The sequence below is a fragment of the Rhipicephalus sanguineus genome, chromosome 2 (assembly GCF_013339695.2).
Source record: "Rhipicephalus sanguineus isolate Rsan-2018 chromosome 2, BIME_Rsan_1.4, whole genome shotgun sequence".
Classification (NCBI taxonomy): domain Eukaryota; kingdom Metazoa; phylum Arthropoda; class Arachnida; order Ixodida; family Ixodidae; genus Rhipicephalus; species Rhipicephalus sanguineus.
The window spans coordinates 196,465,831-196,488,902 of NC_051177.1; the positions used below are offsets into that span (position 1 = coordinate 196,465,831).

The window sequence follows — 23,072 nt, forward strand, 5'->3', positions numbered from 1 at the left end:
CTTTGTCTTAAGTGACGTAGCGTTGCTGTTAGTTTGTGGGCTGATGCTGACGCTTGCTTGCGCCAACCCACTAACTGACGGGACTGTTGCTTCCATCACACTTCATCGGACCATCACACTTCATCAGAAGCATCAACGGAGTCGAGCGGAGCGAAGCGAAGCAAGCGCTGAACTGAACGCGTGCAGCGCTCTACCCACTTTATTCACACTTGAAGGAGAGGAGACTAGAGGAGGGAGGAGAGTAGCGCATGCGCCGCGAGAGCAGAAGCGAGAACGCAGGAGAAGCGCGAGCAGTGGAGTGACATACACATAAGGACAATGGGGACTTTTTTCCGCTTCCGGCGACGGTGGCGGTTCCTGGGAGCGGCGGTAATTCACTGGATTTTGGAATTCTGCTGGAGGCGAGCCAATCCGAAAGGAAAAAATCCAATATGGCCGCGCCCGTTTGCGGTCGCTTCCTCGCTCGTGGTGCCGCCGGCCCCGCGGCCGCGACGTCGGTTCGAGCGTTTGCGCACTAATTGCTACTGCACTGTCTTCTCTCTTTATTGCCGATTTAAGTACGTACGTAATGTGCGTAGTTGTTTTTCTGCTTCGTTGTAGCCTCTGTGGTAGCATGGCGAATAGTGGCGAGCGGCGCCGTCGCGGCTGCATAGCCGCCGCTTTCGGCGCTCGCTCGAGAAGCAAAAAGCGCATATAACTTTCTTCACATGACATTTTATTGAAGGAAACGTAAATTGCTGCACGTTTAGGCAATATTCGGGCTATAATATCAGTAATAATAACAAAAGAAAACGAAAAAATTCGAAATACTGGTGTGGTAAAACCTGAATACAGGAATGCGTACATCGAGCACGCGCACAATATAAATAGGATACGAAAACGCATAATACAGCATAATACAATCACTTAAGCAGGGTAAGCATATAAAGAAGTGCTACATCAGCGTAAATAAGTGTACATATACGAGTTGTACAGATTATGACTAACAGCATGAAGCGAAACATTCCCACGCATTGAAAAATATCATAACAAAACAAGTTGTTCGAATGGTTGGTCCATACTGTGCAAAAGATAATGACGCAACGCAAGCCGAAGAAAACAAGGGGTACAGGAAAAACACCTTTTCCTGTACTACTTTTTTTTGCCCTGCGTTGTGTCATTGCCTTTTGCACATATACACACACACATACTTTTGCATATATGTACACAGAGAGTGCACCTAAATCATAGCCTTTGGCTCATGTAGACGAACCCATGGAGCATAAGTAGATCAATGTCATAATATGCTGCAGTACTACAGCATATTATTTTGTAAAAGCAGTGAGACAAATCTACCATTTGGCTCAGCTATCCCTGATCATGTTTTCCTCCAGGTAAATGTGTTGCAGGCAAGCTCACGTGATGTGAACAGGACATGCGATGCTTTAATTTTCAAGTAATAAAGGGAGAAAAACGCAACGAAGAGTGGTCTAGACTCAGTTGCGGAGGTGACCTTTGAAATTTGTGGAAACATTGTGGTTGTGACTGGTGAACAAGAGGAATGATCACAGGTCATTAGTTCGAAGTGGTGCGAAATACTCAAGGTAACATGAAATATACACGAATATAAGCATCTTATCAAAGAAATAAGTAGAGTAAAGTGCAATGTTGAACGCAGCTTCCCTATTATTTTTCTACCAGGTATCATATTGGATCCATCAGAATGTCAGAAGATTTTCTGAGCAGTACTTAAATTGCAGATGGGGAACGCTGCAGAGTTTCATCATAATGTGTCCCCAACTAGAACTGCATCGCTTGTCATTCGTTGGTTCAGGAAGTGGAATGTCAGAGTTTGCAGAGTTTAGTTAAACAAGAAACACAGTTGCTCTACACAAACAGTACGTTGTGAATAGTTTCAGTGAGTATGGATGCATGCTTCTATTTCAAACTAAGATGCATGTCAACCGAGTCGCAGCTTCTGCACAAACCCCTCTGGAATCCTCACAGAGCTGAGCACTTCATCAATGTATCTTTTATGCCTGTGAATAGCTGACACCATCAGTTCTTTGCAGTGGCACAACAGTCATGACCAGAGGTTTGTAAGTGAAAAGTGACAGAGCCCCTGGGTGCTGAAAATCTTTTGGACTTGGTGAGCACCTGAATTCATGCATGCTTAAACCTTCGTGGCCCGTCGCAGTGGTCTAGTGGTTACGGTGCTCAACTGCTGGCCCGAACGTAGTGGGATTGAATCCCGGCTGCATATCAATGGATGCAATATGCTTGAGGCCCATCTGCTTAGATTTAGGTGCACGTTAAAAAAACCCCAGGTGCTCAAAATATCTGAAGTGCTCCACTACTGCATGCCTCGTATTCGTATCATGGTTTTTGGACATAAAACCCCTACATTTTTTATTCATCAACCTATTGTTGCAACGTTCATTGCGAATTAATCACACTGTTACTGTTTATAAAGACTGCTTCAGTGTAAAACCAGTCAGTATTATGTAAATTTTGGCATTTTTTGGGAGGCTGGATGTTTGATTGCCTTCCAAACCATGTCAAGTAAACAAAAAGAAAGCAGAACGAGCAGGGTTTTCCAGTGCATTTTGGGAAGTGTTGGCATTTCCCAATACTAAAGCAATCCAGAACCTCTGGTTGCAATACTCATGCTGATAGGGGCTCACAAGGCTTCAAAAAAAAAAGTCACAGTTTCGCCGCAAGGGCGAAGCAATGAATGCGATAGCAAGGAACTAATGCTATACGAAGTGAGGCTCGCCAATGGATACTCTCAGTTTGAACATCGCTTCTGTTGCAAAGGCGGCCGAAGCAGCGAAGGAAACTAGCGTGCTTCAAGTGTCGAGCTGTGACACTTGATAGTTCGCGCTCATCTTCTGTTTGTTCGTTTAGCGGCGTCCCTTGAGATCGAGTGACTTTCGTAAGCTCCGTAACATGAGCGCGGACATCACGGTGAAAGCGTGAAACATTCCTCTTCCCCTCACCACGAGAAAACCGCGCGAGCAGACAGCGGAAGCGCAAGCTTCTCCCATGCGCAAATATAAGAAGAAGCGAGCGAGCTCGCCGACGACTTTTAAATGCGCCCGTCGGGCTCCTAGCGCCATCTCGCTGGTAATGAAGAAAACGCTTATTATCGCCTGCTGTCTCTGAGTCCGTCCAGCGCTAAAGGGTGTGTATATAACGCTCGCCGTTAGCTACGTGGAGGATCTGCGTTTCGTGGCGTAGTGGATAGCGCCGCTCGCTGCGGAACAAGAGGTCCCTGGTTCGATTCCGCGCTTCGGACGCATTTTTCTGAATTATTTTTCTTTGGGTTTGCTTTTATATATAATACACGCCGCTGTGACTTATAGGCATAGAGTACAATACTTACTAGGTGCATGACGGCGGCGACGGCGACGGCAAAATCCAGCAGAGACTGGCTCAGCGATATCTGGTCACGAAGTTCACAACGATCCATTCTTTTATCCGCAATAAAAGAATACAGAAAAGTGAAATTTGTGTACTACCCATCATTCCCATGGTGCGGCGGTGGGGATGGGTGCAGATTAAGAGGAAGAAAAAGTGGCCCCGCGCGATAAGCGCGGCCTGTTACATGAACATCCAAAACCGAGCTTGGTCATGCCTTCGCCCGTTGGAAGCATCACGAGGGAGTAATGAAGAGATAAGCGAAACTGTTTCCGGGAGCCTTCCAGAGAGCGAAAAGGGGCAGGTGGGTATCACGCTTGGTTCCAAGGTCCCCCGTCGAGCAGCGCGGCAAGGTGCGCCGAAGGGAAGGAATGAGGACAATTTACGGCGACAAAAATCCGAGCAGGCGGTCGGTGTGTAAACAGACACACAGATGAGGAACGCGGTTGTTTTCGCTTGTGCAGCACCGCAGCACACATTCGAATCTGAGGGCAGTGTCCCGAGTTCGCTACTGGGGCCTCCGCAATAACTTTGCGAGCGATACTTTCGTCGGCTGCAAGCACCACCCATAAACTACACGGACGTGATGTATACGCACGCATTAAAGCGCTTAAAAAACAGCTGCAGTGAGCACAACCATCCCACTCCGTTAATGTTACCAGCACGCATAAGTTAAAGTAACACGTAACAAAACACTCTGAAGACATGGTTGCATGACACGGTAATCCGAATTGGTTAGCTTTCACAAGATAGTAGAGGTAACGTCAGGCAGTGAGGCATGCACATATATACTAACGTGAGCAACCATAACTAGCGAACAGCTCAGCTTTTGAGAAGTGACGCTGCGTCGAGCCACAAACTGCAGCCCGCCCACTAATATTAACTTATTATCGTAACCATTTCTCAAACAGATAGCTGCAGCAACGAATGACAGCAAGAAAATTCGCTGTTCATTCAGCAGTTTCAAACAATAACGGTCAACGACAGTCAAATCAAAGCTTTGTGAACATCTTAGTGAGCGTATAATAGTGAGCGTATGAATATATAAATATTTATAAATATAAATAGTGAGCGTATAAATATAATAGTGAGCGTATAAATACCTGTGGTCAGCAGGGATTCTGAAGAAGTGTTCGGCTTCATTCCCCGAGGAATCCAACCACTTCGCGCCGCAATAAAGGTGCGACATCGCTGCTCCTCGCTGCGGTGGTAAAGTGTGCGTTTCTATGCGCTTTCGTGCATGCGCTGCTTGCGCGTCGTCTGCTTGTGCGCTGCGCAAGCGTGATGGCGGTGGTACCTAGCGGAGCTACGCACAGTCATGTTTACAAAACTTCTTTAAAACTTTGCCTTGTAGTACTCGTGGCTGGTTATAGTTTAAAGCAGAAGCACGTTTTTGTTTACTACTGTGTACGACCGTGGCCGCGTTATTTTATTTTAATTAGGCTTACTGAGGCCTTCAACTACCGCCCCTACCAGGTTCGCTGCAATCGTTTCGACGGCAGCGACGCTCATGGCCCGGACGCCAAACTGCCATCATGCCTCGGGCCTGGCGCAAGCAGGTGGTAGGAGAGAAAGTGGAGAGGGTAACGCGCAGCTGTTGGAGAGAGGGAAGGAGGAGAGTTGCCCATGCACAGTGTGAGTGCGGACGCCGACGACGCCGTGGGGCATGCCACCGCTATAAGATGGTTCGCATCTAAAACACTTCGCAGTCGCACAGAAATCTCTTGAGCGTCCGAATTCACGCCAGACGTTTACACGAACAGTGCAACATTTATTTTATCGTCGATGTTGTCCTTCGCGACAACCAGAATGAGACACTCGGCACCAAGTGCACTCTCACCTTCGACAAAACACCACGTTTTAACATCGCAGTATAGGAAACACGGTATGTCCAGCAGCAACAATCCCCACATGCACCTCCTTGCAGCCGCGAGCTTTGCCAGTGTTGCCTAACTTTGCAGCGCCCCCTGGATTTCGTTTTAAGAGCGAATACTGGTAGGCATTTTACGCATGAGGATTCACGGGCATGGTTCAAAAACTGCCTGAAGCCAGCCGCGCTGCTCTTCGCCCGAGACATTTTTAAATGCGAAACATTTCTTAGCGAACCTTTGGCACTTTGAGCGTTTCTATCTACGTATCTATCTATCCATCTATCTATCTATCTAGCCGCCTACGTCTGGGTGCTCCCATGATCGCCTCCTTAACTTGGTGTAGAACAAAATTGGCATGGGAGGGTAAGAGGATTTGACGAATATGACTGCTGGGTCATGACATCAATAACGTGAAAATCCTATCGCGTACGTCGTCAAAACCTTTCCTCCAGACACATGTGGCACATACCCGTTTACCACGGGCCGCAGTGTACGGGTATGGGCCACAGGTGATTGACAGTTTATATCTACCCAGGAACGGCGAGAACAGACATTGGTAAGTTAAACGCGAGAGCGTAAAGAAAAACCAACATCGGCAGCGTTGACCCGACGAATGGAAAGAATAAAAATGAGGATCCCAGCAGGAATCGAACCCAAGCATTCTGCGTGGCAATCAGGTATTATACCACTGAGCCACGCCAGGTCTTTCAACTGGTTTGGAAAATCAGCCTATGCAGGTGTAATATCAGTGCAACGTCAGTTGTGGTTGTGATGCTTGCTATCTAATATTACGAGAAAGCAATAAACACTACATATGCACTCCTGTGATACAGGCGTCATATCAGATTAGCGTCTGTGGTTTCAGTGTTGGCTCCGCTTTTATAGCACTCTAATAAACATTACATTTGTATTTCTGTGATTCAGCAAGCTATATTGAAGCATTGCTCGACCCCGGAGGAATATATTAGTGAAAGTTACGTATGATATTCACATCACCGCACCGTAAAGTGCACTAGCCTTACGAGTGCACTTAAAGTGCCTAGCCTTACGAGGCTAGGCGATGCCCTCATGCTGACCGAGGATGATGCCAGATTGATTGACAGCCGCTTTGTAGACTAGGATACGTAGGCCACATACGCCCAGGTGGTCTACGAATACGGCAAGCGCCATACACTGATGTTGGTCTACGTGATGTTGGCCGTCTACGTGATGATGGAAGTTGAGGATGGTAGGCCTCGACGGCCTATACCTCACCAACTCGAAGGGTGAGTTCAGGTCCCGACATGTCACCGGCTCTATCGACAGACAATTGGTCGACGAAATGACCGAGGCATCCACGAATTCGAACAGCTGTACTATATCTCATAGTTCACTACACATGGACCCCTCGTCATTGCAATCACGACCGGATCCGATAGGTCATGACCAGCTGCTGGAGCTCACTGATCACGGTGATGATGACCTTGTTCAAGAACTTTCAAAAGCTTCTTCCACACAGGCACACGGGTCCACGAAACGTGCGTTCTCCTTCATAAGGGACAGGTATAAGCAGTACATATGAGCTTACCGCTTCTGGCGTTGGTAATACCAAATACCCACGTTGATGTTGGCAGTGTTACACAACTGTAAACAACTGGTTATATAACACATTCGCGGCTCTTCAACATATATGTGTGCATATAAAATTTATACAAATCTTTAGCGTCATTTTGTAGCGTTTCGCTCAGTAAAAAAATGCGCCACAGTCACCTTCCTGCCGCATGCTTCGCATAACATCGACGTCCACGGTACGTGGGATCTGCCGAATTTTTTTTTTCTTTTTCTTATGAGCGCCGCCAGACTCTGTGCTCGCATGGCTCGCGTTTCTCCGCCGTAGGCAGGCAGGCGAACGCGTCGCCGGCAGCGCCACTGAGCGCCTCTTTGAACGCGTGAGGAAAAAAAAGCAAAAATTACTCTTTTACGGAAAGGAAAGCTGCGAAAAGTACATAAAATACGATTTTAAGTTTTACGTATTTTTTTTTTCAAGAAAATAAGTCTACCTGCGAGATTTGTTTGCTCCTGCCACTAGAATGAACTACATCGCTGTTTGGTGACGCTGGCGGTCTCACTTTCGCGACTTTCAGAGCGAAATTAAATAGATAATTGATTTTTATTGGACAAAAGCACGCTCGTTACCGCCGGTGTCACAAACAATCTTCTAATTTTCACCACAATCAAAGAAATTTTTCTGATCGGTAGACTTTAACATACCAAACTTCAGGAAGCTTCGTTGAGTCAATGTCACCAAGATACGAAAAATACGCTTTGAAATTCATGACATCACGCGCAAAGATTTAGGCGCGAAATTTAAAAATGAAACTTTGACCTGATTTTCTCCTCTGTTGATAAAGCTAGGATGGTAAAATTAACGCATTAGAGTTCTGAGAGTACAACTTATCAATCTAAGCCATTTCATTCTTTCATGTTCATTTAAACATCTTGCAGCGTATTGCAGTGATTCCAAAGTTCGCTAACACGAAAAAGTTCTACAAATGTTAATACAGTAAAAGCTCGTTAACTTGACCCTCGTTAATATGGAAAATCGGATAATTCGGACGCGTTCCCCGGTCCCGGCCAACACATGCATTGTTTAATGGCATCAAAATTTTGTTAATTTGGTCACATTTGGCCGCAACCCGATTAATTTGGACAGTCAATGGAGTGCACTGAACACGAAGCGCCTGAAACGTGCGGTGCAAAAGAGCGAAAACTGCGTTCGCAGACAACGGAAATGAGGCGGCGCTGTCCGCATCACTATCTTCATCAGTTAGTGACCACATTCTTGTCCACCTGCGGATCCGGCACTGAGCAACTTTTTTAAAACTTAATTGATGCAATGCGCCCGCAATGGGACAAAGCTCAAACATGGCGGAAGCTGTCGAAGGCGAAGAGCTTTCAGTCGCGGTCCGAATGCTGGATCGTGACGGACGAACAATCAGTTGCCGGCCATTTTACCTGCAAAACAACTATCGTCACATGTGCGTGGTGTCGGTACATAATCGGGGATGAGCACGTTTCGGGCTAATCAAACACGGGAGTCTGGCGCCGTGGTCGCATTGAGAATGATGTCGCAGGATGACTAAAATGCTCTTATGCAGGATAAGTACAGGATTTACGTATTCTTTGAGAAAATGAAAGTGTACTGGTGTAACAGAAATTTGTTTATTGTTTTCTTGACACTTTCGATAATTCAGCATTTGGTTAATTCGGGCACCTTTTCTGGTCCCGTGAAATCCGAAATAACGAGCTTTTACGTATTTGTAGAACGCTACGTGAATGCGTTTGGACGCATTGTTAGGATCATATGACAATGCAGAAATTATGTACCATGCACGATGGCAGATTTAGGGGCTCTCTTAAAGGGGTACTGACACGAATATTTTCAGTTCTCGTTTTTTTTGCGCCAAATGAAAGGTCAAGCCCTCAAGAGCCTAGGAAAGGTAGTGCTAAGCGTGAGTGCGCCCTGAAAAAGTAATTACAGCATGTTTTTAAAAGCTAGTTTCGGTTCCTACTGTACCCTGACGTCCCAACACGGTATGAGCTTCTCGTGCTCGCACAATATATAGTGACGTTTCCACGGCCGCCCTGCACCGTGGCTCCGTTGGTAACGCACAATCGGTCATTTTTGGAAGTTTTGATTAGGCACAAGCGGCCATCTTCGAAGTTTTGGTACCTAACGTCATCACACTAGCCAGGTGTAAAGTCACCAGAATTTGTACTGTAGCCTGACGTCAAGCTAGTGTCGATGTCAGTAGGTGCGCCATGGAAAAATTGCCTCTAATATGAAATTAAAATATCTTATCAGCATTTTCTGAGCTTCACACTTGCTCAGAGCCGTCTCTGCATACAAGAGATTTGTATGGCAGAGTAAACTCTCCTTCGAAAAAACGTGTCAGTACCCCTTTAAGAGCCCCATGATGGTCAGAATTAGTATGCAGTCCTCTATTGCACCACCTGGGACAATAAAGTGGCGTTTGGCATGTAAAACGCCAGAGATATATATTTTTAGTACACTAATATTCATAATGGTGGATGAGAGAGGCGAAAGCTGCCACAGTTTCATTCAACTCAATCATTAGAATTACTTCCGGTGAAAAAACGCTTAATAAGAAAGCAGGTGGACGGAAAAACGGGGGGCTTTCTGTCCACTTGCTTTCTTATATATGGTGCTTTTTTTCGCTGAGAATTATTCTAACACAATTACAGAGTGGTGTCACCACTTTTCGAAGGCGAATTTATTCTCCCATACAAATCTCCGTTATAGTGAGACGGTTTTAAGCAAGTGTGAATTAAGTTCAGTAAATGCTGATCAGATATTTTATTCGACATTGAAGTCTATTTTCGCATGACGCACCTACTGACATCGGCACTATCGGGACGTCGTGCTACAATGTCAATTCCAGCGACTTCACATACCAGCATTGCTAGTTGTGATAACAGGCACCATAACATTCAATATGGTCGCTTGTACATCGCCAAGGGAGCCGTGGAGCGGAGCGGCCTTGGAAACTCCACGATACCGAGTTGTGAAATCAGTGTGCAGTAGGAACCGAAACTAGCCTTTAAAACATACTCGAATTACTTTTCAGGGTGCACTCATGCTTGGCAGCACATTTTCTAGGTTCTTGAGTTTGGCCTTTGGTTTGACACACACAGAAAAATGATGGCTAATCTCTCCGTCATAGGCATCGGTCTAACACGAAAGTGAAACGTGTGGCCACAGACGTACTTTATTGTTCATAGTGCATTGGTATATGAGATCTTGTACAATGTCTACTGTTGTTTGGCTGATATAGCACCACTTGATGTAGACGCATCTCACCTACGTTGACGCCTAGTGGCACATCTCCGTACCGACGACTAAAGCCCAAGATCATGATTTAACCCTTGCGGTAGCTGAAGTTCTTAACATATACGTGGGCACCGCGTATGGTGAATCCCGCGCAAAGATGGCATCAACAAGCACATAATAAACACTGTACTCGATATGCATTCCTTCAAAGCGTCGTGCAATGCGAAGAGAAGCGCTACGCGCGTCGGGTCTTCCCTCTAGCCTGGCCGTTACTTCTCGCAGGGCGAGCGGGGAACGCCGTGCGACAACCAGGCGAGCGTCGGGTAGCTATTTTTCGATATGGAGGGACGCTATGAGCGAGGCTTGGGCTTGCCACCTCACGGTGTGTTAAAGCGTTGACGAAATCAAACTTGTATTGGACACGCGCCGAATGGGACGGTCGTAGCAGCGACGCGTTTTTTTTTTTCGAGGCTGGTGGCACAGATGTCGCCGCCCCGTTATAAAGGGGACGCTCATAGCATCCATCCATCAATCCAAGAGCACTGCGAGAGGAAAGTGTGAAAGATAAAAGGCGCGTTCATGTAGCCTCCGTAGTGTGTTTGGCGGCAGCTCAGTGGGCTAAACGCCCGCCAGCCATCGTCGCGGACTGAGAGGTCACGGGTTCGACTCCCGGTAACAGAACTTTTTCTTTGCCATCTGATGGACTTCACTTTGCTGACATACTTCCGTGACGGAAATACGTCATGAAAGTCTTGGTGGGCATAAAACACTTTCGTGTTAAAAAAATACAACTGAAAAATTTTGTGTCAGTACCCTTTTAATGCATGCAGAGCCAACGAGACCAGTATCAAGTTCTGCATTCTCATCCTTTTTACAGTGTTTTTATTGCGATAGCAATTATATGGACAGTCTCGATAGGTTTTTGCCGTCGCCGTCATGTCCCTCCCGTATGAAGTCCAAATTGATAAGATCCTGCCGAGCATCGTATATTCTAGCGCGGGTAAAAGCGCGCGAGCGGGGGCGACGAACGCGGCCGAAGCGGAGGTCAAACGAGCCGGGCCCATTTCCGTCGCTCGGAGGGTGCATGCGATAACATCACCCTGCTCGGGAGGCCTGCCGTCGAAGCAGACGGGAAACACCCCACCCGTCTTTAACGAGCCTCAAAAGACGCGAAGACGCGAAGGTGGGGGGGGGGGGTGGAAGATTGTCGCACGAGCAGTAACTTTTGAACTTTGAATCTAAGGGCGCGGTCGCGATCGCTGGCGCGCGCGCTATCTCGACAACCATCACAGCGGGCGGCTCGTATACCCTTCTATACGTGCTGCGCTCTCAACGCGAAGTGACTATGCGGAGAGCATTTCTCCCTGGAGCGGCCATATTCTCTTACACCAGCGTTTTGTAGTTACGCGAGATCGGATACAAAACAGTTAGCTGCCAGCCTCACTTCGCATAACACTACAATTCGTTGCTATCGCATTCATTGATTCGCCCTTGCGGTGAAACTGTGACTTTTTTGTTTTTCTTTCTCCTGCTATTTCTTTTGCGTCATTGTTTGTTGGCCTCATGTGGCAGTGCCTTCAAAAGAGAAAAAAAATTCGGCAGATTCCACGTACCGTGGGAATCAATGTTATGCGAAGCATGCGGCGGGAACGTGACTGTGGCGTAATTTTTTACATTGAGCGAAATGTTACTAAATGACGCTAAAGATATGTGCAAATGGTATGCGCACACATATATGTTGCAGAGAAGCACATGTGCTATATAACCAGTTGTTTACAGTTGCGCAACGAGGCCAACAGCAACATAGGTAATAACAACACCAGGCGTGGTAAGCCGATATGTAGTGCTTATACTTATCCGTTATGATGCAGACCGCACGAACGTTTCACGGAGCCGTAAATACATGCGTGAAAGGGTTTCGTAAGAGTTCTCAGGTAGATGGCGGCGAGCGGAATGTCCTTGTTATGGTAACTGATATGCGCAACGCAAACCTCACCGATTCTGCTGCTTGTCTGTGTGCGTTCCGTGTCTGGAGGCCAGCGAAGTAGGATGTGCCTTACGTTGAAGTTGCGCACCGCCGTGTTCTTATATCTGGCCCCGTCTCCACACCTTCAATGAAGCCGCTTGCTGTGGACGACACAGTGGGCTCATCACTCCAGGTTTCAGGAAGTGCTAACACGCCATTTTCTGCGAGCTTCGAGTTTCTCGAGTCTTTTTCGAGGTCGTGTACTTGCGCGTGCACGGACTGTACGTTGAGAGCGGCGGGCGTGAGGTTATTGTTGTGGTTGTAGCATCGAATGAAGGTGGTAGCCCGGTCCTAGACAATGTCTAGAAACCTGTTTGCTAGCCGGGTCATGTCGTCGACAGACTGTGTCGATAGATCCGGCGACATGTCGGAGCCTGATGTCACCTTTTGCATTGGTGAGGTATAGGCCGTCGAGGCTGGTAACCCCGGAAAGTGCTACGCGCAGACCACCTTCAGTGGTTGGAGCTTATCGTATCCATAGACCACGTGGGCGGATGTGGCCCTTTGCGACTTATACATAGGTATGGCATTTGCTAGCACAAGGGTAAACTATGTCGTCTTACACGAGATATTTTTCTTGCGTATATCGTGGTTGGGGTGGTTCGCATTACCACGGTCACACACTTCAATTCTATTGGTGGGTGTGCAGTAGTGATGTGCTTCACCCTTGCTGGGTCGAGGCAACGTGCGTTATAGCGGTCGACGTCCGCATTGACTTGCTGTATGACATACTGCCGCTAGTAAAAAACACATACACAGAAGAGAGACGAACAGGACGATAAAAGGGCGGCACTTCCAACTGATTTATTTCAGTCATGAAACAGAGGGATATATACATGTGACACACACATGCGCAGAATAGCCAACAGCACTGCCTAGCCTACCCACCTCTCAAACAATCTACAGTGAAACCTCGGTGATACGAATCTCACGGGACCACCAAACATATTCGTATCATGCGCAATTCGTATCACCAGAAAGCGTGGAAAATTAGCATGCGACAAAAGAAAGCTGGCGTACATTTTCATTTATTGTTTATCAGGGCTGCGGCAACGTCAGGAAGAATCCTGAATGATTGTCAGTTGAGGTTTTAGATGTCGGCAATCATACCAGCACTCGTAAATATACGGCGCGTACGCGCGCATTTAATTATGAACCAGGTGCGTTGTGACCCGCGGCAGTCGGAGGCCGTGACGCGTCTCTGAAGCTTTATTCTGACCGTAAGAAAAGTCTTTTTCTTACACCGTAATTCTGACGATTTGGCGGTGTGGCGCGCATGCCCACGCTTGCGTTCCCGTGCTCGCACGTGCTTGGCGTGTCTTCCGCGACAGCGTCGACAGCACCTATTCGAACCCGGGTGGTAGCGAACGTTCGTATCAAACGTCCCTGGGTGAAAATCGGTTCGCAATAACCGTACTCCATTACATTGAGGCCAATGGGGCTTGGCCGGGACAAACGAAAAATTCTTATCACCCCAAAATTTGTATGAGCTGTGATCGTATCACCGAGGTTTCACTGTAATCTCAGAAGACTGCAGATGTATGGGCGTGTCACGTATACATTCATCACCTGACTTACTGAAATAAAACGCTTCTAATAACTCACAGGCTGTCTGATACTTGCTCTTACCCAGGATCGTCACCTCATGAAATTGTGGTTCGCATTTGCAGATCTTGCAGTGCGCAGGAAGATGCGCAAGTTCATTTTCTTTCCTTAGATTTATTAGCCGCCCTTTTGTCGTCCAGTTCGTCTCTCTTCTGTGTATGTGTTTTTACAGCGAAAGCTGTTATGAGATCATTTCAACGGCCGTTTTTGGCGCCGTAGTTGTCCGCCGCCGCCGCCGGTGTCCGTAACCACTATCGCTCGAAATAAGAAAAAACAAACGAAATAAGAAAAAATTTCTAGGATGGAACAGGGTTCGAACCTGGGCCCTCTGCGTGGGAGCCCAGTGTTGTACCTCAGAGCCATGCCGGTGCTTGGAACTACCTTGCAAAAAGACGCTATACAGGCTTCATGTCCAGAAGGAACCACATTAACATATGTAATTTAGTGTGGTAGAAGAGTGAATAACAACCACGCACCACACAACGCGAAATCTGTAATCAGGCGTCACACAATGCGAATTGCGCAGCGAGTGGGCTGTTGGATGCTTCCAACCCATTACAAGGGGCTCTGCAATAATTCTTCATCGTCATCAGGCACAACACCAACAAAATGCGCATTATGCCTTACATGTTTTTAGCGGGTACCACGGCTCTCCGTTGAATGACGAAAAATGGCATAGTGGCTGCTTCCCTACTTCACAGAAATTATGATGATTTATAGCGCAGTGGGTTCCTCGCAAGTGCACTTGCATTGGTTGTCAAGGAAGCCCATAAGACTATCATCCATTTCCTCAGGGTCTCAAAAAAGTTCTTCCTGCTCTCTCTGTCTCTCTTTCTCACGTCAACGTATGTTATATTGCATGGTGGGAGAGTGAAATAGCGACCGGGCGTCACACAATGAGAATTACGCAACTGGTGAGCCGTTTAAAGTTTCCAACCCATTACAAAGGGCTGAGCCACAATTCTTCATCGGCATCAGTCGTCACGTAAACAAAGTGCACATAATGCCTTACATATGTTTAGATGGAACCTCGCTTCTGCACACAATGACGAATAATGGCGTTGTAGGTGCTTCCCAACTTCACAAATATTGACACAAGGTGGTTTCAAACTACGCGCCCAGGCCGATTTGTGCGCCCTCCCAATTGTTTGTGGCATACGTGCGAAAGAAGATAAATGTGTGGTCGAGAGCGCGTGCCTGCTTGACCCAGGCCAGAACAGCTGCGCGTGACACAAGCAGAGGAAGAGAAGAAGAAGGGAGGTGTAGCTTGGGAGCTCGCAAGAGGACTCTTCTCCGGAGCTGCTCAGAGACTTCCGTTTTAGTCATCTCCTGCTTCCTTCTCGGGCACAAGTTCGCCCAACTCGCTATAGTTCATTAAAGTGTGTTTTTTGAACTGTGCGTTACAATATTGTGATTTATGGCGTAGTGGGTACCTTGCTAGTGTACTTGCATTAGTAGCTCCAAGAGAGCTTACAACGGGCTCTAGAAATGCCGCTCTTCCAGCTTTCGCTGTGACTGTGCTGCGCTTTCCGCGCAGGCCTGGCGTTTTTTAATAGCGGCAGTATGTCCTAGAGCAAGCAATACCAAATAGGCCAAGAAAAAATTTGCAGTGGCTCAGCTGGGCTATGCCAGGATATACGTAGCGTTAGCGAAGGTTCAGCTGATTATTCTTAGCTTTCCAGATTGTCTAGGATTATTAGCCTTCTTCTGTTCATTCTTCGTACGCTGAAACGCTAATTGCCAGGCAACTACTGTGCATGCTATATCACCCCTGTAAAGGCGACTGCCGTAGCTTGGACGCGGCCGCTGTGTTTGGAACGCACGTGCTTGGCGTAAGCGGAGACGTTCGTCCAAGGCCAGGGATGCGCTTTGCTGTAACCCGAGTTTAGCGCAGTGGCGCGGGCATCGCCGCCACGAATTTAGGCCGGCGCATAGAAACAGTAGTGAGTCTCTCTTTTAGGGTGTGGCTGCGCGCGCGGATGGACGTCTCCTCGCGGTGGGTCCGGGGGACGGTACCGCGACTCGCTGCCCTCGCACCCTCGTGGTGAGTCGTGCATCTGCGGCGCCGCATTTGTATTGTATTATGTTGTCTTATGTATGTCTTATGTTGTCTTATGTTATGGTGTATTGTATGTCTTATATTGTCTTGAGTGTGCGTGTTGTTTTCCCAGTATTCATTGTCAGTGCATAAGTTTACGTTTTACGTGATACTAATTCGGCCGGCGAGCTCGCCATATATTAAAGAAGTACTTAATAAACCTCCACGTTTGTTGCCGGACGGCGTGAACTGTCTCCGTGTGTTCCGAGAGCGGCGGCGAGTTTTATCGCTCAGACCCCACACTACTTAGGGATCCGATGAGATAAGCTTCTCGCCTCTTCAGCGCCGTCGAGCAGCATTTGCGCTCTCCTTCTCCGTGGCGTTACCCCCCTGCAAACGCCAGTCAGAGGCGCTATCAAGCGGCCCCAGCGCAGTGTCAGACGGCGACTGCACAGCGAAGGCGAACAGCTGCGCGCGCGCCGGCGCCACTGTGTCTATGGCTACGACGTCACTCCTCTCGAATGCGGCGAGCCGCGCGCGGCGGTGTCGGAGAGCGCGTGAGATGCCAGCTCCGGTTACCCAGCTGCGTGTCATCACTGATACTCGCGCATGCGCCGCACAGCTCATGACCCTCCACGCGAAATCGGCTCCGGCTAGGCAAGTGTAGCTAAACACTACAAAAGTTCTCCTTAAGCCCGCATTGACGTAGTATAACCGTATGCCGTCAGAGCACTTAGCGGCTGCTTCTTCGCGTGTCACAAGGCGGCTCTCAATCGATCTGACGTCATATTCGGTCAGCATGAGACCATCGCCCAGCCTTATAAGAAATGAAGACAACACTGCGTCATAGTGGCGGACCACGTGGTCGAGTGGATGGAAGTCTAGCGTCTTTCAGGGGAGTTCTGTATTCAGCTCCCTCACTAGCCTTGCGATTTGATGTGTATAAGCGCGCTTACCGTGTTTATTGAAACTGTGAATCACGTACATGTCGCAAAAATACCCGCCTAATATGGCATGTGCCACACGTCACTGACGGAAAGGGTTTGATGACGGCACCGACATTACGTCTGCATAGGCTGTTTTTCCAAACTGGTTTATATACCTGGCGTGGCTCTGTGGAAGAATACCTGATTGCTACGCAGAATACTTAGGTTCGATTCCTGCTGGGATCCTAATTTCTATTCTTTCCTTTCTTAGGGCGAACGCTGCCAGTGTCCGTTTTATTAAAGCTCTGGCATTTAATGTGCGAATGTCTCTTCTCGCCGTCCCTGGGTAGATATAAAATCTCAATCACCTATGGCGCATACCCGTATACCACGGCCCGTGGCATACGGGTATGTGCCACATCCCTAACCATAGCACAGGCCGCACATTGGCGACGCCTACAAACTTAAACTGCTCCATACCCCGTATTACTAAACGCCCGATACGCAGACCAATTCTTCTCTTCATGCAAACTTTGCGGCAAACCAGGAGATTTCCTACACATCCTCCTCACATGCCCCACCTTCCCTCATCCCCTATCACCGGCTGTGGCGGTGTCTTACTGGGAGTCCATCATGACCAGCACTGCTGCTTTCGATCAGCGCCGGATCATCTCCTGCGCGATGAAGAGGATTGCGCTTCAGGGACTTTCCTTCGCTTTGTAAGGGTGCCCCCTCACATAGAGGGAGCACCCACGTGCCATGTAGGGGGCTGGGCCCCCACGTTCACACAATGGCAATAAATGTTTCTACCACCACCACACGTGTCTGGCCGAAAGTGTTTGACGACGTACGCGACAGGATTTTCACGTTATTCATGTCATGACCCGGCAGTCATATTCGCCAAATCCTCTTACCCTCTCGTGCCAAATTTGGTCTACATCAAGTTAACGAGGCGATCATGGGAGCACCCAGACGTAGGTGGCTAGATAGATAGATAGATAGATAGATAGATAGATAGATAGATAGATAGATAGATAGATAGATAGATAGATAGATAGATAGATAGATAGATAGATAGATAGATAGAAACGTTTAAAGTGTCAAAGGCTCGCTAAGAAATGCTTCGCATTTAAAATTGAACCCCGGAGTTGCACTCGTTGTCGTTGCCTTAGTACGGCCATCCAAACTTATCTCGGGATTCAAGTGGGTTCTTGTGGACCACTGTGATCGACTTGCGACCTTCGGGATTGTGCAGTGACACCCCACACACGGTGCCGGCTAAAGTTGCTGAAGCTGGAGCGCATCAAGGACTACCTCCTGATGGAGGAAGAGTTCCTCCGGAACCAGGAACGCCTCAAGCCACAGGAGGACAAGCACGCAGCAGACCGCTTCATGGTGGGGACACATGCCACCTCTTCTATTCTGCTCTTTTTAACCCTTTCAGGCACGTTCTACGAACAACTGTCTCTAAATGCATCACATTTACACACTACTTCAAGACACTCAATATTCTATTGCAACAAAAATAACGTCAGGACGTCGATTTGTGTGTGTTGCAGTAATGAGTATTAATGAAATTAGAAATTAATATTTGTTTATCCTCAAGTCATTCATGATCTGCTTTTGCCTAAACAGAAGCAAATTCCAGGCTAGAAATTTCGTGCAATTTCGTTTTAGGTTCTCGCTATTTCGAGCAAAAAAATTGTACTTTTGACGCGCCTCGTGGAAAGTGGCACTTTAAACGACTCGTCAGACATGGTAGTGCCTTCAGCAAAATGATCATACGAAACAGTACACTGAAAAACAAAGTTAAATGAAGACCCATTTATTACCCAGGTGGTTCAGTTCATCCGAACCTCAATGTATCTTGCTCTTTCTTAGCCATTAGTCTACACACCTAGCAAAGCATGTTGTGTGCACAAATGTGTACAAAGTGCCTCAATAGGTTAAAAAAGTTGGGCTGTAAAAGGCACTAGTTGGGCTCAAGGGGCATTAAAGAGAAATACTTTAATCTGATAAATTGTTCTTTGAGAACTTTACTGTCGTTAATCTTGATATCATGGGTTCACTATTCACAGGGAAGTTTCATCCCTTGAAGTTCTCGCCGATACTTCAGCAACTTCAGCAACATCACGGATTTCAATGTCTGTTATTATAATTTTGACCACATAGGCTCAAAAAGATTCCTTTACATTTGCTGTGTTGTGTGACTGATTGTCTCTCGACACATTGAAATTTTTTTTCACGGCCAAAGAACTATACTGTCGAACCCAGATACTATGTCAAATCTGAAGGAAATCTAAAAATAGTTCTGAATATGGGTAATTCGATATACGAAATACTTTACATATCGAGAACATATTCAAGGGAATTTTACAACTGTCTGATAAACGCAATAATTTGTTATACAGTAGGCGCTCGTTAAATGGAACTCGAAGGGACCAGGAAAATATGTTCCGTTTAACAGGAGTTTTGTTTACTGAGATATGAACAGGGGTGCGAAATTAAAGTGTGAAACCAATCATGGTATTGGAGTTCGAGTTAACCAGCGATTCGATTTAAGACATTTCCGCTTACTGAGAGTCTATTGTATGTGGGATCAATGCATGTGGGTTCGACTGTATAGGTCCTGGCAAACGCTGTCAGATTCAATGAGGTCAAGTAGTGGATGCGTTATACAAAGGTCCTGCTTGTACAGTGGAAATTGTGGGACTCGTGTGCTTAACTGTGAGTACTTATTGTTTGGCGCTATTATCTTCTTTGGAGATGGACAAACTGAGAGGCAGTCCAATGCCGGTCTGCACTCTGGAGGAAATCATCGACGACAGCCACGCGATTGTCTCAACGCCCATGGGCACCGAGCATTATGTCAACATGCTGTCCTTCGTTGACAAAGTAAGTGCGTTTATAGGTCTTCGAGTAGCCGCATTTCTTCATCGTAGGGAGCTGAATGTTTGACAGCGAAAGCTGTTATGAGAGTGCGATGACAATCGATCTTGGTGGCGTAGTTGTCCGCCGCCACCAATGTCCGCAAGAGCTATCATGCACAATGAGAAAAAAAAAAGGTGAATAAACGGTGCTTGAGTGGGTCTTGAACCAAGGTACTCTGCATGATAGTTGAGTACTCCACCACAGAGGCACGCCAGTGCTTGAAACTCCTTGGCAAAAAGACCCAATGCAGGCGCCACGTCGGACTAGGCATGTTGTTAACAGGTGTGATATAGCGTGGCAGAAGAGTAAAATGTAGGGGTGTGCGAATATTCGAGTTTCGAATTCGAATCGAATAATACCTAATCGAATAATTCGATTCGACTTTCGAATAGCTAATATTTGAAGTTTCGAATAGCTAGTATTCGAATTTTCGTATAATTCGACAGGACGAATATCTAAAACGCGACAAAGGCCAATGGTGCAACTTGGTTTGGTGACTAAAACTAACGCTAACGTCGTTACAGGTAGGCCTTTTTTTAAAACTTTCGCCAGCATATCTTGGTGCAAAAGCGAGCGCTTGCTGATCTTAAATTATCATTTGCCTTGTCATTTCTGCTTGTAGAAAGACACATCAGAAAACTGCCAAGCCTTTCACAACTTCGTTCCCGAAACGAAGGCTTGGACTTCTTGCGCAGTTCGGTCGCGTATGCCGCTAGTGCCGTAAAACGTCCTGACTTTGACATGAGAAGCCTTCAGTCATAGGCTTTGCATGTAAAAATTTGTTTACGCTGGGCAGTCGGCACTGCCGCACCGAACCACTCGTTCAGAAACTCCCATCGTTTCGGCACGCAGTTAAAACGCTGCTGTGAACAGGCGCCCGAAGATATTTTGGGCCTGGAGCACCCATGGCGATGAAGCACAACATTACCGTTGTCAGATGAGCCGTATTGCGCGACCATGGGGGAAAAGAACTAGCTACCCTACCCCCCTCTGTTTGTCGTTAGGAGGTTAGGAGTGGCGCTGCTCACTGGAATGGCGGCTCTTCTATCAACATTCTTGCGCGCCCATAAAAGCTGAAAGAAAAGCCACTCCGTAACAAGTGCGTAATAAAACTGCCGGCACACCATAGTGTCCCTAATTTTCTCTTTGTGTTGCCGTAGCCAGCGGTACACACTTCGTATAAATGTAGTATTCGATATTCGATTCGATATTCGATATTTTTGGTCACTATTCGGCACTATTCGATTCGAATTCGATTCGAGGTGAAATTTCAGTATTCGCACACCCCTAGTAAAATGACACCAGGCGTCCCGCAATATGAATGGCATAACGAGTGGGTGGTTTAAAGCTTCCCACTCATTTCAAAAGGCTCAGCCGCTATTCTTCGTTGTCATCAGACACAGCATCAACAAAGTGCACATACTGCCTCACAGATGTGCACCTCGCTTCTCCGCAGAATGATGAATAGTGGGTACTTTCATACATAAAATTGTGATGGTTTATGGTGTAGTAGGTCCCTTGCAATGCTACTTGCAGTAGTCGCGCCGACGGATTTTACAACACACTGTAGAAAGGTCACTCCTCGAGCTTTTGCTGTAACTGTGCATCGTGTTCCATGCAGGCATCGCATTTTTCCTTATCTGAAAAAAGTATTTTTGCTTCTAGAAGGTTGCACTTCTTGCAAAAAGGTTTCCAGCTGCTTAGCATGCGGTGGGTAGTCCTATCGATCAGTCTGTGCCACTGAGAGGCATACTGTTTTTGTGCCCTAGCATCCCCAGTAGCAAAGCTTTGGTTTCAGCTAATTGGTCATTCATGCTTATGCAAACATCTACGCACGAAGCAGACAAGGACAAATGTCCTTGTCTGTAGGCTGGGCAGGCACCAAGTACCAGCTGATTTTATTCGTTGCCCAATAAAATCCATTGGTTGGTCATTTGCCCATTGTATAGATACCATCTTACGCAAGATTGTGAGCCCGCACATGTTCGAGCTTTCAGTGTTTTGGTGATGGTGGTGGTGCGCACGTTTTGATGGTGTGTTTGCGTATATGTATAGTTGTGTTCGGCAACGAATAAAATCAGTTGGTAGTTGGCACCTGTCATGTCTACAGTGTCCTTCAGACACAAGATAACTCCAGATGCAAAATAATTGCTGGGTAGCACACTATGCTCACAGAATGAAACATAATTTTGAATTTAGGACACTCAACGAGCGGAGTTTCCTGATAGTAAGGTTATACTGTTTACAATGTGAAACGGACTTAGCATATGTCTTAACATTTGAGTCACATTCATCGCATATGCGTCAAAACTTCACTGATGCAAAACTAACTGGAGATGGCATTAATAAAAGTATGCATGTTAGTGAGGATTGCATTCTGCGAGAACGGCTCATTTCTCTCGCTCATTTTTGCAGGACCAACTGGAGCCTGGCTGTTCGGTGCTGCTCAACCCCAGTCTCCACGCAGTGGTGGGCGTACTGTCAGACGATGCAGACCCCATGGTGGCTGCCATGAAGCTAGAGAAAGCGCCCCAGGAGACATACGCCGACATTGGCGGGCTTGACCAGCAAATTCAGGTAAGAAAGTCAGGAGCTCTTGCCCTATTGCGAAAATGGGGTTAAAGAAAAACCTGGCATTTGTGTGCCCGACATACTACTCCTTCTGTCTTTCTTTATATCTATCGCATTGCGCACTGCTTCCTTCTAACTTTTCCCATCCTCCATGCGGAGAATTAGACCTTCATCCACATGCTTGGCAGTGCAATACTTCAGTTGCTACAGGCAACAACGACGGCCATGCGTGCATGTACACCGAACAATGAATTGTCGCAATGTGAAATTACAAGTCACCTCGATAAAAGGTCAGACAGGTCAGACTGCCACATCAGCAATGGCTGATCGCCGGCAAGCACACGATCGAGCGAGCATCGGTTATTGGTAAACGGCGTATACAAGTACTCATGTGACTGGCACACCTTCGAGGGCCGCATTTCCTTGCGCTCGCGGGCACCGGGCTTATCGCGGGCAACACAGCATGACGCGACCGAAGCTTCGCTGGGAAAAAGAAGCAGCCTCGGACAATTTGGTATCTTGTTTCTTACAAAAAGCAGATTGCGACGGCTTGTTCACAGCAGCAACGGCAGTGCGAGAAAGGGCAGAAGGCTGTCGAATAGGGGTGTGCGAAGAGTGAAATTTTATCTCGAGTCGAATCAAATAGTGGCCAAAAATACTGAATATCGAATAGAAAATATTTTCTTGAAAGTTGAAAGAAAGAACAAACAAATGAAATCTGCTCATGTCCTCAAGCACATAACGCGGTGAGTGACTGCTATCGAAAGACTACAAATTGTCACGAAGAAACACCAGCTGTTCTGCATAGCCAGCTTCAGGCTCTCTCGCCGTGATGTTCCGTGTTTCCTGCAGTTGAAAACATGCACTCACTGGG

The 23,072-nt window shown here is 47.1% G+C and overlaps 1 protein-coding gene across 1 annotated transcript in view; it reads left to right on the forward strand.

Moving 5' to 3' along the window:
- LOC119382141 (26S proteasome regulatory subunit 4) overlaps positions 1-23,072 on the forward strand; it is a 67,308-nt gene that overhangs the window by 30,058 nt on the left and 14,178 nt on the right. The window contains exons 5-7 of the mRNA XM_037649872.2: positions 17,952-18,091; positions 19,463-19,591; positions 22,043-22,204. Of these exons, the coding sequence (XP_037505800.1) occupies positions 17,952-18,091; positions 19,463-19,591; positions 22,043-22,204 (431 nt within the window). The remainder of the gene's footprint in view (positions 1-17,951; positions 18,092-19,462; positions 19,592-22,042; positions 22,205-23,072) is intronic.